At 51.5% G+C, this 16,330-nt stretch overlaps 3 protein-coding genes across 3 annotated transcripts; 1 reads left to right on the top strand and 2 right to left on the bottom strand.

Annotated features, from left to right (window-relative positions):
* The first annotated feature begins 5,145 nt into the window (after positions 1–5,145).
* On the top strand, positions 5,146–9,095 carry LOC34623268. Its single transcript, XM_026335129.1, has 7 exons — positions 5,146–5,535; positions 5,773–6,120; positions 6,434–6,500; positions 7,020–7,292; positions 7,418–7,554; positions 7,711–8,658; positions 8,985–9,095. Exons 1-7 carry the CDS (start codon positions 5,146–5,148, stop codon positions 9,093–9,095), a joined length of 2,274 nt encoding a protein of 757 aa, XP_026190914.1.
* A 194-nt stretch (positions 9,096–9,289) lies between these two features.
* LOC34623267 lies at positions 9,290–10,099 on the bottom strand. Its single transcript, XM_022736396.1, has one exon. It carries the CDS (start codon positions 10,097–10,099, stop codon positions 9,290–9,292), a length of 810 nt encoding a protein of 269 aa, XP_022589548.1.
* A 1,693-nt stretch (positions 10,100–11,792) lies between these two features.
* Positions 11,793–15,329, bottom strand: LOC34623266. The gene is made up of 6 exons (XM_026335128.1): positions 14,958–15,329; positions 14,528–14,592; positions 14,296–14,375; positions 14,123–14,181; positions 13,174–14,023; positions 11,793–13,015 (listed from the first exon to the last, which is right to left on the bottom strand). The coding sequence occupies exons 1-6, from the start codon at positions 15,327–15,329 to the stop codon at positions 11,793–11,795; spliced, it is 2,649 nt and encodes an 882-aa protein (XP_026190913.1).
* Between the last annotated feature and the right edge of the window lie 1,001 nt (positions 15,330–16,330).

Genomic DNA, 16,330 nt, shown 5'->3' with positions numbered 1-16,330 from the left:
AGTAGCTCGCGGTTCGTGGAACGCATGATTCGTCAGCCGATGAAACGTTTGAATTCATTTATGAGCTTAGACGAAACTGAAATACTATGAGCCATAAATTGCGCAAGTACTCTGAGTTCTCGTCAATCTGATGGAGATATGCCTCTATGTACCCCCGGGGTGAACTGAGACGAGCCCTCCTTGCGGCATGCCTAAAGAGAGAAACACTTTAGTTGTGACACTATTGATGTAAAGGCTGTCGTATACCTGCGGGGATTTCAACGATGCAAGTCTTCATACGGGCCCTAAATATTCGGCTTATGCGGGGATCAGCCGAGCTGCAAGCTTTGGGAGATCCAAGAAAACTTTAGCAGGGGGGTCAATCAAGAGATCGTCATAGCGAGAAACACAACACTTTGATTCACAGAAGGCACAACGTAGACAACGAGCTGCTTTACTGGTGGTGATGCAGGGATGTAAACAAATGACAGGCCAGGACTTTCACAAATAATGAGCTACGTAAAGCCTCGGGTTCAAACGAGCGCAAGCCCTGCTTGCGTGGCTGCGAAGGAACAGCCAAGTACAGTTTTAGAACAACTGGATGTCGGGGCCGTGTCAAGTGGCCCTAGCCTACAGTCTTAGGTGAAAAAAAGGAAAGCCAGATAAAACCCACGCCCTAGAGCAATCCCACTCAGCCCCCACACGACTCATATGCCTTTATTAGAGGATATTGGGCCACACATTCCGGGACTGCGAGCGTATTCAAGCAGCAAACCTCAAGCAACAAACTGAGGTCAGCGGAACTTGGACGCTTGATGAGCACAGAAGGCGCATCAAGAAAACAGAAAGGCTCTGACTCAGGCTGCGGCCCACTGAAGGGGGCTTCAGAGTCTAGAGCTGCAGTTCAAGACCCTTCCGCGGTCAATTATGCGTTAAAAATTTACATTTATGGCTAGGATTGATGTAGTTACCCGACATTGGATGTAATGTGGATCTGGTACCTCAGGAGACGGTACAGAAGGTCAATCTGCCTACTCACTCATTAGGGCAGCAAGGATTGGTAAGGCTCCACCAGTAACATGCTACTTTGAATTAAATTGGTACACGTGAGCATGGTCCGTGACTCCTGCGTTGGACCCGAGTACCCGGATTTACTTCTAGGTAGCCATAGGTGACCCAGCGAACTGTGTGCGCTCCACGATAGCTGCGCGCTGTGGAGGTTCGTGTGCCAGGGCACGCAATGAGACGCAGTTAGTTGTACCTCTAGCAGTGTCAACCGTCTACATGATGCGAGGGATGGACTGGATGCTTTTGCAAGGAAAGGCAAGGTTTTCATGCGGGCGGCCAATCATGGGTGTGACTTCTTCCTGGCCACCAATGCTCATGACGCAGAGGTTAGGTTTTCTCAGCACACTACAGGCTTCTTACGCCATCAACGTAATGCTCGTCATGCTAATTGCTTCAACCGAAACCGAGGAGTGTAATCCAGTGGGGGAAAAGGGATTGTATGCAACTTTAGGGGAGCGGTAGAAGTGCTGGCACTATTTATCTAAACGTCATTTCATTGTCCAGATCTGCCAGCAGGCTATACTTGCACCTTGCAAAGAGACTAAAAGCTCTCGATACTATTTCCTGGCTGTTTGCTGTTTTTGGCGCCTAGTTCAATACGCAATTCCCGTTCTAGTTTGTTAGGGACGTACCGATTTGGCCGTCCACGGTCTCTCGCGACGCTTCAGCAATTCATCATTCTGCAGCGCAGCCGCCCTTGGCTGTGACGATTTGCGGTGTGTCTAAAAGTTGCGCAATTCTAATGCTTTGGGCACCCATGCATCCAGTACTATTGCCAAAATCCAGAATGGCAAGAAGGCAAAGCCGTACCACGTTAAGGACGGCCTACTGTGATATCATATATTGCGGAGACTCCGTTGTTGCTTGTACGTTTCAGTATGGCTGCACAGTGCCGCTTTGCACGAAGCACATTACCCTGTTCTTTTGGGACATGACGGGATCCACGCTACAGTCAGACAGCTCCGACAGACCTACTGGTAGCCTGAAATACATCTCGTAGCAAAGAAGTATGCACATCCTACCCATGTTTTCAGCAACTAAAGCAACTCACTTCCCAGAACTAGCATCCTGCAAAGCCCTCCGGTTGCTCAAAAGATATGGATGGAGCTGAGCATGGACTCTATTGTTGGAGTTCTGTAGGGCTACGGCCAGAATAGCATGTACGCTATTGCAGTATACTAAAAAACATGCTCATTTCATCCCTTGCTTCAGCTCTATCACGGCTTCGAAAGTCGTTTAGTTGATTCTAGTTTAAAAGCTCTACGAGTTCTCAGGAAACTCATGACGCTCATTGATCCAAAGTTCATTGGTGCTTAGCTTGACTTTCTTTATCGTGTTGAGTGAGATCGTAAGACACCAGCGCACTCGTCTACCCCTGAGCGTTGCTCTTTCGCATCCGTAGCCTACACTGAGAAACCTCTCTCCGCTTCGGGCCTGGACTTGGCGGGCCACGGTCAGCAGCCAAGCTTGAGTGCGGATGCGCAGGCAAGGAACTCATATAGATGCTAGCGAATCATAGGAAGCCACAGAGGCTGTGCATTCAAAAACTACTGAGCGCCCAGGACACATTAGACGGGAGTGCGTAGTGAAGTGGAGAGGGGACCGCCTTCCTCAGTGGTTGACGGAGGAGCCGCTGCGGGCTTTGTTGCCGACGGGATGATTTGTGGCTCTGTTTCGTCAATAAGGCTACTAGGCATGGATGGTATTCCTCGCGTTTCTTGGTACATGTTCTTTTCGAGCGCATTCATTGTGTGCATTTGCCACCTTTATCTGAGATTAGTACTCGAAGGGATACTTGTCATTATTGTCAAGGTGTTCCGTACACTCAGATCTACGCGCGGGCACTATCATGTATGTCGTCGCAGGACTCTTCCTTATGTTTCTTTTACAGCTCGCAGGTTGACTACGCTACACGTGACGGGTGGATGTCCGCAGCGATTGCTGCATGAGGAGTGAAGGCGTGGCTAAACTGGTAAGTATTGTCTTGTTTACACACTTTAGTTTTCCCTGGTTTCTCACGCCACAGGGCTTAAGACTTGACAAGTCAGAGAACAGCGAGCCATCGCGCTGCTCCGGTTGTCTATTGGTTTGGTCCCTCATTCGCTATTGACAAGTGCGCTTTTTTGGTAGATATCGGTTCCGTGCCTGATGTACACACTTGCGTTTCTTTCTTGTATTACTTTTGTGTCTGTCTGCCCGGAGAGTGGTCAGACGGTGAGAAATTATTTGCTTCCCCATGGGCAGTCGGTCCTGACATTCAGCTGCAGAACACGAGGAACTGTTCTTTGAAATAGGGGGAAAAGATGTAGGGGGCCCAGTCACACTCCCACACTTTTCACTACACTTGTTGTATTTAACAAAGACGTCCTGAAGACTAAACCAACTACTTTGCAAGTTCGTATAACTTATTTCTTGCAGAATACTCTCACTTCGTAAAAACAAGATGTCGGAGGTTTTTCTGAGGAACACTCGATAACTCAATTTTAAACCAGCGTGAAGTTTGGACCCTGCCTTCAAACCTCATAGATGGAGCTCTGCACCAAGTGATCCCTTCTAGTATGTGAGACTAACAGAAGGGAAGTAGGGATTTGGGTATGCATGTAAGCGTCGCAGTAAGCATTAAACTCTTCCCTGCTCACCGCCTCAGCCTCATCATATCTGCTCGTACTCCTTGCCAATGCGTAGTGTTATGAAAGGAAAGTTACATCCGGATACTCTAGCTCAAGTCTTACCTTGGTGCTAAATTGCCCAGCCCAACACTCAACGATCCTCTGCTAGAGCTAGACTAAAGGCGTCCCACCCAACGAAAGGGGTAATGACGTTTAATAATCCCAGCTTGAGAAGGGGCTACCTTTTAAGAATCCCTGCTCAAAATAATAGCGATGAGGATGGATTCGGTTGCCATAATTCCACGCACATACAGATACTGTCACTTGATATCATTGCAAAAGATGTAATCAAATATTTTTAGCGTAGAAAGCTCTTTGAGGAAGGCAGCGGAATCAGGTCAAGAACAACGGGCAATCGTTGCCGATGGATGTACGCAAAGGGTAGCCGAACCATTAACGACATCCTAGAGCTTTCTTAAAAGCAGGATACGGTTTTGGAAGTTTGAGATGCAAGACACTCGAAAAAAATTGGTACTAGTGGATGCCGGCCGGCAGGACCATATCCGTTGCTGGTATTCACGGATGGCGCCTGCACAGGCCCCTTATTTTCATTCATCTAGAAGTTATGTTGTTCTACAAATTTAATCAGCCAACGTAACATTTTTCTTTGTAGGAAGCAAAGGACCAGCAACGGCATTACTGAGAAAAGTATGCCCCTGGGAAAATTGGAAGGTGTGCAGTGTCAATGGAAAGGCTGAAGGAGGTAGTGCTACTCTTGATACTGCTAGCCTTTCTCTGAACCGTGACTTGGCCGTATCACGAGCTATTTCATTATATGGGGCGTACATGGCCTGAAGGCTGAGCTCTACAGAGACTCCACGGGCAGCTGTTTGCGACTTGAGTTGCGCACGACTGCACGGGATGTTTTATTATGCCAGAACCAGGAGGAAAACTCTATTCCATCGTCCGTATCTTTGTAGTTCACCGCTACAAAATATTATTTCATTTCTTTTATTGAGTAGATCATAGCTAAAGGCGCTTATTCATCGCACACAAATAACGCAAATCACTCTGCAGATGCTAGGGCCTAGCAGGCGAGCCAGAGCAGTGGCTGACGTCTGTTCTCCCTATGGGTGACTTCCTACGAAACAACAAAAACAAGCGCCATTTTATGATAATTCTTTAAAGCTACCTGGATCATTAGTATCATTTTTTGTCCCTCACTCACCTTCTCCCGTGTCTCGTAGATGCACGACGTGCCGTCTCGCGCAACAGCCTAAAGATTCCAATTCTTGCGCACTCAGTCAATTTACCAGCAGGATCGAAGTACATAACAGCATATGGCCAAGCTCTAATGCATTTTTATCGGCTTTTGACCTTGCAAATGCGCGCATAACCCAACTCACAGTTACACCCCAAAGTCGTGCAAGCACGCACTAGGACATCTGGCGCTTTTCCTGAATTCACCGGTTTTGGGGATATAGACAAAATGCCTGGTATTTATTCGAAGCCCCCACGGCGCAGTGAATTCGCCTCGGATATCTGTTGCTTAGTAGAAGCCGCAACAGAATGCCTGCGCTGCGGCGGGAATTTTGAGTCGTATGTTCAAACTTTAGCAGATGAAATAGAAAAGGAGAGAAACAAAGCTAGAGAGGAAGCCGTGAAGGAATGTGTTCCTCAGAGCGATACCGTTGAGTTAAGTCTTGGCCATGATGATGACGGGGCGAAGCGAAGGGCAAAAATGCAGCTTTTTATCGCACGGAAGGAGATGGAAGTCGCCGAGGTTTTTTTTGAATGCGGAGTTCATAATTTTTTCTGCAAAGTCATAGAAGTACCTGAACAAGCGACCAACCCGGCTGTGTTCGTACAGCTCTTTAACGTACGAGCGTTGTACCTCACCGCTTGAACACAATGAATTTAAAGCATCACTGAGAAAAAAATCAGGCTAACAGCCGATGGTCTTGAATGATGGACAAACATAGCCGCATACATATGTTTCGGTGCGAAGGCTTGCAGCAGAGGCACATGATATGTGCATGTATCCAAGCTAGCGTATTGATTTTTTGGTTCTGCAGCTTGAATTTTCTCGTGAGTTGTCTGCTGTTTGTCTGCTCAGGTATACGAGGTGTTTCAGTTAGTGGAAGTTGACCCGTTTGACGATGATCTGGGCCTCATGTCGCTTTTAACTTATTTTCTCTCAGAGCGCCATGCGTATTACATCGATATCAACTGGAAGGACAACGAATTGAGCCACATGCAGCTATTTCTCTCTGCCTTGCTCCATTTCATTTCCTTCAAGGCTCCACCAGAATGCAATTCTACCCTCTCGCGCAGTACGGTTTCAGATGCCAGTACAGATGAGTATCAAATGTTTCTTCAGTGTACAGATACCTGGGATTTCTTGCAGCTTACTGCGATTCGACTCCTTCGCTCCACTTTATGGACGTTTCCTCCACATAGGGTGGTAAGCTTCGTTGCATCTGTTGTCACACATAGTGTGCACATCTTAATTTGATATGAATGACATATGGGTGTGGTTCTTTTTGCGTATGCAACTGAGAAGTCTAGCAAACAACGAATTCTTTTACTACCTGCATTCTCGTTAAGTGCAAGAAATTTTCCATAGAACAAATGACACCTCTGCACACTACGGCTCGCGAGTTCCTGTGTCCCCCCCTCCGCCCAGCTACGCATGACGCTCTATTAAAAACGACTCTGCAATCTTGAGTCTTAGAAGTTATACATATAGGGTCACACTAAGGCATAGAGCCTTTCAGCTTAAGATGACTGCATTGCTGTCCTTTCGTCTGTTTGCTTTTGCTGGCACAGGTGACGAGAATGGCCGTTTGCTTTTCTCACGTGCGCTGTTCGGGCCTCCTTAGGAGGTTCACTGAGCAGCTGGCAAATAGTTCTCCAGATACAGAAATGATTAAACTGCAGGTCAGCTGCAACGTACAGCGACGCAAAAGGGGTTTTAGCCCCATAGGGTTTTATCCGTCCTGCTAAGGCTTGTAAACCAAATGCTGAACCCGTGGGGTGTGCACTCTTTTATTGCAGATCCAGACCGTCAGTGCGGTAGCTTTCTTCGGCATAGGCCCTTCTATCACTCGCCGGGCTGTTCGGGCTGCACTGTGTTGGTCCTGCAGTTCATTTGCCTGCCGTGAAGAAAGGTTAGGCTTCCACGATATGCGGCAGACCCTTGATACGCCGCTCTCTTCGATCTCTGTTCACTACTTTTGCCATGCCCCAAATCCCTAGAGCTTGCCTTCGAGTGCAGGTTACTGGTGAAACCAATTAATGTAAATACCGGAATTCTGCTGCGCTGTGCAATGTAAAGAACTTTTATTCGTGAAATTGACACAGTGCGTTCAAGCTTCTTTAGATCGCTGTATACGTGTACGACGCCCCCTCTCAAACCACGTCTGGTTTTGTCAGGTGTGCTTGTTCACCGCTTGCTCAGATGCCCTTGCAGCACGTGCGAGTTCCACCGCCGTCTACTAAAACTTTCCAGAAACAGAGACGAATTAGGTGTGCAGGGAGCTTCGGAGGCCAAACGCCAAGTTTGCTATGCTCTCGTACGGGGTGGGGTTGGTCACTTCCTTGAACAAGCGCTGAATGCGGCAAGGACAGCGGCGGGTAAGGCTCTGTTACCCTGCAGTTACTCTAGTCACGTTCTGTTTGTATCTACTGACAGTGTGTGCCTGCCTATCACGCTACGTGATGCCTTAAAGTTACATGGATTGAAGTGTTTGAGCTTTCAGGGAATGCACAAGACCTGTCTGTGTCGCTCACCGGCATCTTTCAAGCGGCAGCATGGATTCTTCTACTTTGCTCGTGGGCTTACGAAGAGGTTCACCAGGGACACAGCATCTTGAGTGCAAATCAAATGAAACTGATGGTAGGATAACTGAGGGGTTCGCGAGAGCGCGACCAGACCATGACTTCGATAGATCAGTGTGTATGTGCTTGCCATCGTTGGTACCTAGCAGTGCATCAGCAACCGAGTTTTCCTTGTACTATTGGCACTGTTAGCGCTGCGCTGTGGTTCTATCAGAAAGAAATTCTGGAGACACTGGAGTTCTTTTATTGCCTTCCTTCTTCAGCGTTGGAGCGCTCCTGTGATGACGCCCACTCAAGCCTACTCCGCGTGGTTATCTCTCTGCTGCTAAGGGCGGGAGTAGCTGAGCGGAGGAGTATGATGCACATGGGGAGACCGACCTTTGTGAAGCTCGCTGCTTCTCTCTGCTCAAAAGTCACCCAGCTCACTACACTCAATTGCAGCGAAGAGAAGACCGGGGAGGACACTGGTGTGGATTCTGAGCATGAGCATGCAGCTACCTGTGGTGAGCCAGTAGTACCCAGCTACGGCCATACATTCACGTTCAGCCATTTAGCACACGAAACACCCCAACATACTGGCCTCATGGCAAGAAAAAGAGTTGCGGCGCTGCTGAACTCAGACAGCACATCTGCGGTGGCAGTGAACGACGCCGTGCTAGACCCGAAGGAAAGGGCCCTCAAGTCCTCCATGGTGCTCTTCGGCCTCATGGTGCTCCTCTTTGACCCTGAAACTGGCGGCAGTTCTCTGCCATGTCGCACTGCAACAGACCAGCTGCAGCAAAACGATGAGCAGCAGCTGCTTCCTCCAGCAACCATCCAACTATTTATGGAGTCCTGTCAATCTCTCCTTGAGCTGTACGAGTACTTGCATCCACGTTTTGCACACTTGCAAGACGCATCAGAAAGGGCAGGGCTCTCGGACACCGTAGATTTGGCAACTTCACGTGCACCGGAAGAGGCAACTGGGCAGGCGGGCTTTGACCCCAGGGAGTTCTTTCTGGGTGTCGTCGGGCTGATGGCAGTTCTCATGGGCAGCCTGGCGCTTCAAGGTGTGGAACAGAAACGCTGGAGATTCATTCCAAACCCAGCGGCGAACATTCAGCCGGCGAATGCGGGCGGTTTTGCCTCCGCCGCACGGGCCACCATGACGCACTACAGCAAGGTGCGTACAGTGTCTGAGTTAAAGCTATGGGGCATGTGCTTCTCCCTTTTAGCTCGTTGCGGGGAGCAGGTGGAAGCATGGGGTAGCGCACGCTGGAGTGTAGGGTGTGGACATGTGAAATCTAGAACGGGGCCTGTGGGTTCGCGGCAACCGTAGATTCGGGTTCATAAGAGCTATACGCTATTCGAAGCAATCGCTCCTCTGGACCGTCGTTGCTGCTTCACTTTTTGCTGATGCTTCCTCTTGTTTTCCCCTCATTTCACCCTGATTTCCAGCAGCTCCTCATGGTCTTCTCTGCAGCTACACGGGGTGTGTGCGTTATTCAGATGCAGAATGAGACGTGCCAAACAATTAAAAAACTCGCAGGATTGGTGATTCTGCGGTCTGAACAGGCAGCGGGAATGGTGCTAAGGTCCCAGCACCTGTCTGCAACATGAAACATGCACAAAGAGAACTAAAAGCAGATGCGTTTCAAGGCCTGTACTCCTGAACGCAGATGCAAAAGGCACCTCTGCACAGTGTTGTTGGGGGTACCGCAATGTGCGGTGGTGGCTTCTCTGAGAGTCTCCCTACAGTTTGCATGAATCTAAAGCACCCATTTGCCACCCCTTTGGCGCCTAAAGGTTTCCCCCTATTTGGCCTTGTGCAAGTGGAGAGAAAAGGGGGCTTCTGGGTCGTAAAAGTTGCTGTGTTCTGCCGCCTCTTTAATGAGGTTTTTGCGCCCAGTGCCGTTTGCAGTGGTCTTCATGCTGAATAGGGAGCTGTGTAGCACGTCATACTCCCTCTTGAACGTTATAAGGTGAGAGAAATACGACGCAAAAGATTTGTGAAAGAGAATGGCAGAGCTTTGGCTAAGAGCTCTCGCCACGTTCACTGGCGTGGTGCCGGCTTGTATCATCATCACGTTTTCCTCAGGCCGCGAATACGGGGGTATCTGCCCAACTTTTTTTTCCAGCCGTTTCATCTGTTTCTTTATTTCCTTAAGACTGGCTATATCTCCATAGATACGGGAGGTTGGGAAGGTGCTGCCCCCGTGCTTCTTCTGTTGTAAAACGAGGGCTTCGGCTTTCTGATGTTTGGTGGCCAAGACTCTCGACAGCTCTGCCCGCTGCTCCTGCCGAATCGCCACGTTGTAGTCCCGCATAGCATGGCTCAGGGCATCGGTCATTGCGGTGTACTCACGCCACAGGCCTACGAGATCTGCGCCCACGCGCTTGTACTCGTGGAGCCGCCCGAGATGTGTAGGGCCCCGTTCCCCTTCGGCCCCATACTGCTTCTCAGAAGAGGCTTTGCCACTAGAAGGAGTGGGTTTGGGGGCGACAGAGGCATGTGCAAAGAGCAAGAATCCCGCAAAGACCAAGAAGCTAGAAAATAGGCGGCACATCGAAGGCGAGCTGATGGACACTCGAAGCCTACTGCGCACAGGGCTTGGCACCTTCATGATGGACAAATTGTGCCCATTGAAAAGACAGTTGTAAAACTGAAAGGACAATCCTGAGCGCGCAGGATGCCACTGTGCTTCCATGAACCGGTGCCCCCGGCTTGTATTTCGCCTCTTGGGCTGCACCGCCAGAACCGAAGACACTAGCAAAAGCAGCTCCCTTTTGAGCGATTGGACTTCATAAAACTGCCCTAAGCTCTATATTCACAGTGGTTCTGTTAGAGAATTCTTGTTAATTACTCACATAAGGAAGGTGAATATTCGGCAGTCCGTTGGAGCGGCCACTGGGCAGGGCCGACAGAAGGGCGCCTCTTTAGCTGAACTGTCGAGTTCTGAGAGCCCTCTGGGGCAATTGACTCCAAAAATGAAGATCATAGTCACATGATCTATATTTCCTGAAAATGCGACAGAGGACGGCTGCAGTCGCGGTGGTGGACGTCGCAGAGTCCCTCAGGCGCTGAGGGCCATAGTACATGTGCGTTCCCCCTGATACAGGAAACTGCAAGATTTGCGTTCTTCTGGCGTTACATACTGCAGCTTATTCATTAAGCCACGTGAAAAGGTGGTGTCTTCCACGCATTGAAGCTGCGAGGTAGACTATTTTTTTCCTCTAAATGGAGTGCTATAGCCTCGTCCTTTAAAGTGCTCGACGCAGGGGAATCAAAGCCGATGGCGAGCCCATTCCTTAGGACAGGCACGAGGCCGGAGAAGCTGTAACAAGAAAATTGGCAAAGTCGTCACCAACGTAAACGAATTTCTTAGCGTGATTGATGCCGAAACACAGAACCAGCCGTGTTGCCGTTGTCTAGTCTTTCCTACTCAAACTCTTTCTGAGTTCATGCCTCCACCCCGGTAGGGGCTCCTAGATAGAAGAGATCGGAGGGTGACCCACTTTAGTGGCTTTTGAAGCCAGGGCACTCAAAATATGCGCTCGAATGTTTCGCGCAACTGTCAATGTTTCCAGCTTGGACACACGTGATGGAATCGCTCACCAAAAGCCCTGTGGGAGCCGTAACATGCAACCAAAATAAGAGGCCAAAAAGCACCTCGTTCTGTCTTTAAATATGCCTCCTATGGAGGGTTTACGGTGATTTTGGCGTAATGGCTAGCAGACGCCGTCCCCGTTTCTGTCAAGAAGACGAAGCGGCTTCGTGAGACACGCGAACTCAGCTGCTTGTAAAGCAGGCGGCATTAAATGTGATGGTGAGACACCCGCGGTAGTACACGCGCCAAGGATGAACTTCGCCCTTCACCTTTTCTCGCGTAGCGCCGCTGGGAGCAGCAGGGCTCCCGTGCAAAGGCACAAAACAGATAAGAGGCCAAAAAGGACGTCCCAGCCGTAAAGCTCGCTAACTGCGGCTGTGCAAATACCCTGAAGGCAGATAAGGGGTCACATGAAGGCAGGCAGGCATGCAATACACATGCGAGTCGACCGCCTGGTTCAGGGACGCCTCCAGCAGGCCAGAACCATCCCCAGGATGTGTGCAGCGAGGAAGGCCTCAGCAGTACTCCTATTGAAGCACCGTCAGCAACAACCGATTAGGCAGCCCCTCATAAACTCAACAATGGTAGCCAGATATACTGTGCATACATATATGTACATATAGCTTTTCGTAGAGCGTGCTCGTGTGTGTATCGGGGTAGGCGGCGGGCGATCTATCTGCGCAGGATCTCTCCCTCTTTGTGCCGCAACTCACTGCGCTACAGAGGGCCCCCAACTGACCTGAGAAAGGGCCCCTAATGCTCCAACCGCATTAATAAAAGCTGAGACTGCGGCAGGGCTGTTCTGCGGCGCCCCTGGGAGCTCCAAGAGGTCCAGAGCTGCCGAGGCTCCCAGCACTGAATCGGGTCCAGCACCAAACAACCCAACAAGTACTAAGCACGATAAAAGCAGCAGCAGCTGGTGGTTGCGTTCTTGTTGCAGGTTGTGGCTCTTGAGTTCCGCATCCTGCAAAAGCATAGAAACTCTCTCCTCATGTTGCCGCTGAACATTACGGATGCCTGCCTCCATCTCCGGTGTGAAGGTTGGCACCGCAGGAGATGCAGTGTCAACGGCCTCAGACGAGGCGCCCCTTACAGCGCTTTCCACTGCTTCCAATTTCCGGGGGTTGTAGGCCGATGCAAGTGGACCACTAGGGGGGCCCATCAGCTCGTGGGGAGACGCTGTGGGGCCCTCCTGCTCATGATATTCCTTGAGCCCCTCCCCGCCTGTCTGATGCAGTCGATCTATGGGCCGTGCCCACGCCAGGAGGGCTCCTGCAGCCAACCAAGGGGACGCAATTCTTGGCATGCTTGTGCCTAAAGCAGGTGCACGCGGCCTCCCCGCTTCGCCTTCCTGCGTCAAAGTTATTTCTCCGCCAAAAGGCAGTCCCCCACGGCTTGGACGCGCAACGGCTCTTGGAGTGGTAGCGGCTGTTGAGTCTTCCTCGCTTGGTGAGCTGGGGTTCTCCTTAGGTCTTGAGAGAAACAGAAGTAACTGCCGGGGTGCCTCCTTCGCCCGTCTGGGTGGGGGCAGGCGTTGCTCCGAAGCTGCGCTGCGTTCTTTTTCACCGGCATTTTCCTCCTCTAAGCCTCCTCGAGGCTCTTCGAAGAACGTCTGAGAATCCCTCAAACCAATAAACAATGCGGCGCCATCCTCTGCTGGCAGCCCCCCCCCACCCGGCGTGCTCAGGGCACTGCCACTGGAGGAGTGCCTGGGCAAAGCTTCTTCTGCGTTGCGGAGGCTTTCCGTTTCTTGCAGGCGAGTCCAATCTTCCTGCAGTTCCTTCCGGAGAAGGAGCAGAGACACCTGGCGCTCTAGCGCGAGGCTCTCTCGTGCCAGCCGAAGGCGCTGCAGCTGCCGAGACGAGCATGCCACCAGGAAGAGGCAGCTGCTGGTCCCAACGCACAGAAGGGCGGCCAGCGTTAGACGGCGTCCTGAAAAGCGATACACACACCACAGATGCGTGGGGGAAACACCTTGCCTGCTGCCGTACCGTCTGCCGAGATTCCCGCAGACGCGTTCTCGACTGCCACTCTCTAGCTACTCCCGCAGGCACTGCTTGGAGCCCCTGTTGGCTCCCCTTCAACAGTACCTTTGAGCAGCTTGTCCGCTAGAAGGCCTGCACCTACGGCTCCCACGGCCCCTCCAACGTCGAACAAAACGGAGCCGAAGCCCGCAGCTGCCACGGGCATGGCACCCTCTCTGCACAGGAAGTATTGCAGCCAGAAGGCTAAGCTGCACCGAACAAACTTGACACAGAAAAAGCCCAAGGCACAGAGCGCTATCATGCCCGTCAGTCGAAATGGGGGGGGCGCACAGCCCACAGGAGGGCTTCTAGAGAGGCGGCTGCCTCCCAGTGTTCGGCCTCCGCCCTGTTGGGGGCATTGCAGAAGCGCATTCTCCGTGCATGATGCGGCTACGGAGGCCTCTTCGACGCCCTTCTTCGTGCTGCAAGCTGCTGGCAGAGGCACACCTCTTGCGGGCAGTTGCATCTTGCTCCACCCCGGGGCTTGAGAACAAGAGCCACCTCCCCGCTCTGACCATGTCTCGTCTTCTAAATGTGTCTGCGTTTCCCAATTGCTGTCGCTGCCTTCCCTTGCTTCGTCGTCTTCTCGCGAAAAGAGGCTGCAATCTGCCCGGAGCCCCTCCGGGCTTTCTGTGCGCAGTGTGATTCTTTGCGGCTTCAGCGCTGTAGAAAGCGTCCCCCCTGGCCCCTCTTGAAGGCGTTCCTCAGCTTCCGCCGACGAACGCTCATTCCCACGATGCCCCTCCCCCGTAGTGTCTGTCGAAAGGTGCGATGCACCAGCATCTACGGATCCGCGAACAGCCAGATTATTCAAGGCGCAACCTGGGCAAGGACTCTCCAGAGTGCCCTCCTTGATGGCCCCCCCCTCCTCTGTACAGCCCCCGAGACTTTGCGTAAGGGGAAGGATTTCTACCTCCTGAAAATCTTGTGGAAAAGTTTCTTGCATTACTGTCGGGAGGATCAACCGGAGCACGAGGCCTCCCACGAGACACAGGAGGGCTGAACAGCAGAAGACCGATCGCCACCCACCAATCCAATCAACAAGAGAGCAGAAGAGGGTTGCAACCATCCCTCCTGAAGGCACCGAGAAACCGACATGCAAACACGACACATCAGAACTAAACTTCAGAAGAGCGAGAAGCTAGCTATCCCACAGAACCAGCCTATGGCAGCCTTCGGAAAAGGCGCTTGCTGAGCCGCTATCGCCAGCTTCCCATGAAGTGCGCACGTGACTTCCTAGCCGTCCCCAACCGCTTGAGTTGCAGGCGCTAAAGTTCATGAGCGAGATTAAAGAGAGTGGAAGCATGTAAGGCCGAAGGATCGACGGTCCGGACTAGCCACAAGTGCTGTTTACGCGTGGCTTAAAGGCCTGTTTCAAGACACACTCCCCTATCATTTACTACTCCACAGGGCGTCTTACCGAGCTGCTGGCTGGTCGTCCAGGAGCCTAAAACCCTTCCCCTGCTGGCAGTGCTGACGCGATGGCTCAGCAGCTCAACAAAAACGGGGAACGCGGGAGCCTGGAGCAGCCCGTTCAAACCCCAGAAGACCGCAAATCCTTGGGGGCCAGAACAGAAACTAAAGGCGAAGACAGTGGCAAACGAGCCAAAGAAAGAGGCAAGGATCAGCCAACGCTGAAGGGCGCGAGAGGAGCCCGCAAGGCACAATGGAAGCAATAGCTGCCCAGTCGCATAGCACCCCAAAAACGCAGTGTCAATGCAGCCTAAGACAAAAGCCGAAACGCCGAATTCCAACCGCAGCTCCTCTTTGACTACTGAGAAGGGCTTTCGCGTGAAGTACAGTGCAGCATATGAAAGGTAGCACAAGACAAAAGTCCTAAACCCTGCTGCGCTCAGCAACGATTTCGAATAGTGTTTCTCCAAAGAGACACCCGGGGTTCCCCTGGGAGCCTCAGTCTTCGGAGGGGCGTTCCCCGACAAACTCCTCATGAAGGAAGCCTCAGAACTTGCGAATGTGGCGGCCACTTCATCGCTTTCTCGCCTCGTCGTGCCGGAGCTCGCACAGGGCGGCGCTCTGCAGTCATTCTGCTGCTCGGTGTCTATCGCAGCTTGGCAGAGGCCGTTTCCCTGACTGGTGAGTGCGTGTGAAGTCGCTGCGGGCTTCACTAGCAGCGGACCAGCCCTTTCGCCTTGCACCAGGGTCCCCCTCTGCTGAGAAGCGCCTTGGTCGAAAGGCTTCGAGCTCGTGACAGTGGAAGACATTTAGCGAGTGGTACTTCCGGGCAGAGAGCTGCACATGGAAAAAGAAGCAGCGGTTCATACACTTGGGCACAGGAAGGAGCAGGCGCGGGTGAAGCCGAGAGGGAGGTGGCCAACATAATGGGAAGCCCTCTAAACGCAAGCTGATATACTCGCAAAAACACAGTGCAAGTGATGCCGACGAAGAGCGAAGTGTGAAACTATGGACGCGTAAGCAAAATAGCATGAAAGGGAGCTACACCTGTGGCCTGAGTCTGAGGGTGGCACTCGCAGGTTCCTTTGGGCGCACCTTCTATGAAGACAGCCGCGCAAAGCATCTGCTACGTCCTTCTGCTTCTTTCATGTCAACATCGCCCCCGATCGGTGTGCCCATGTGGCTGCTGGATCGAGCCCAAAAGCCCCCGAATTGCAGCTAAAAACACCTCAATGAATCGCATTCGGTGCTCCTGGGGAAAATGCTCCAGAAACGAAAAGAAGGCCACTTATCTAGCTGTGCTGCCTTCACGCGATTTGCTTCCACAGCGGGAATTCTGAGGATGGGGCTAAGAAGTAACGGCGAAGATGCGAAGAGCACTAACAACGGCAATAGTCAAGTGTCACTTCTCTTCCAGGCTCCGCTTGTCCTGCATTGGAGATGACTGTTTGGAACGGTTAATCAATATGGGAGCGAACAACCTAATTCTGGCACTTGGGGTTTTCGGCATGCATACGTGTCTTGCTCGAAAGAATGTGAATTAAAGCGGACTTACGATATTAACCAGCGAATAGTTTTGAGAATGGCGGCCAAGCTCTGGGCCAGACGAGGCCAATTTAATGGTTCATACATTTCCTCTCCATGAATTGAACGCGATTGAACTATACAAGCTGCAGAACTAAGCTGGCAACGGCGCCGGCCATTGAATATTGCTCTTGGCTTCTGTCTGGGGATGCGCCAAAAAACTAACCGAAACAACAGAAAGTCATGCCAACTAGGGCTTATTTACCTTTAACATTGAAATATAAAG

The sequence above is a fragment of the Cyclospora cayetanensis genome, unplaced genomic scaffold (assembly GCF_002999335.1).
Source record: "Cyclospora cayetanensis isolate NF1_C8 unplaced genomic scaffold, CcayRef3 CcayRef3_contig_6, whole genome shotgun sequence".
Lineage (NCBI taxonomy): Eukaryota > Apicomplexa > Conoidasida > Eucoccidiorida > Eimeriidae > Cyclospora > Cyclospora cayetanensis.
This window is presented reverse-complemented; position numbering and strand designations above follow the sequence as displayed.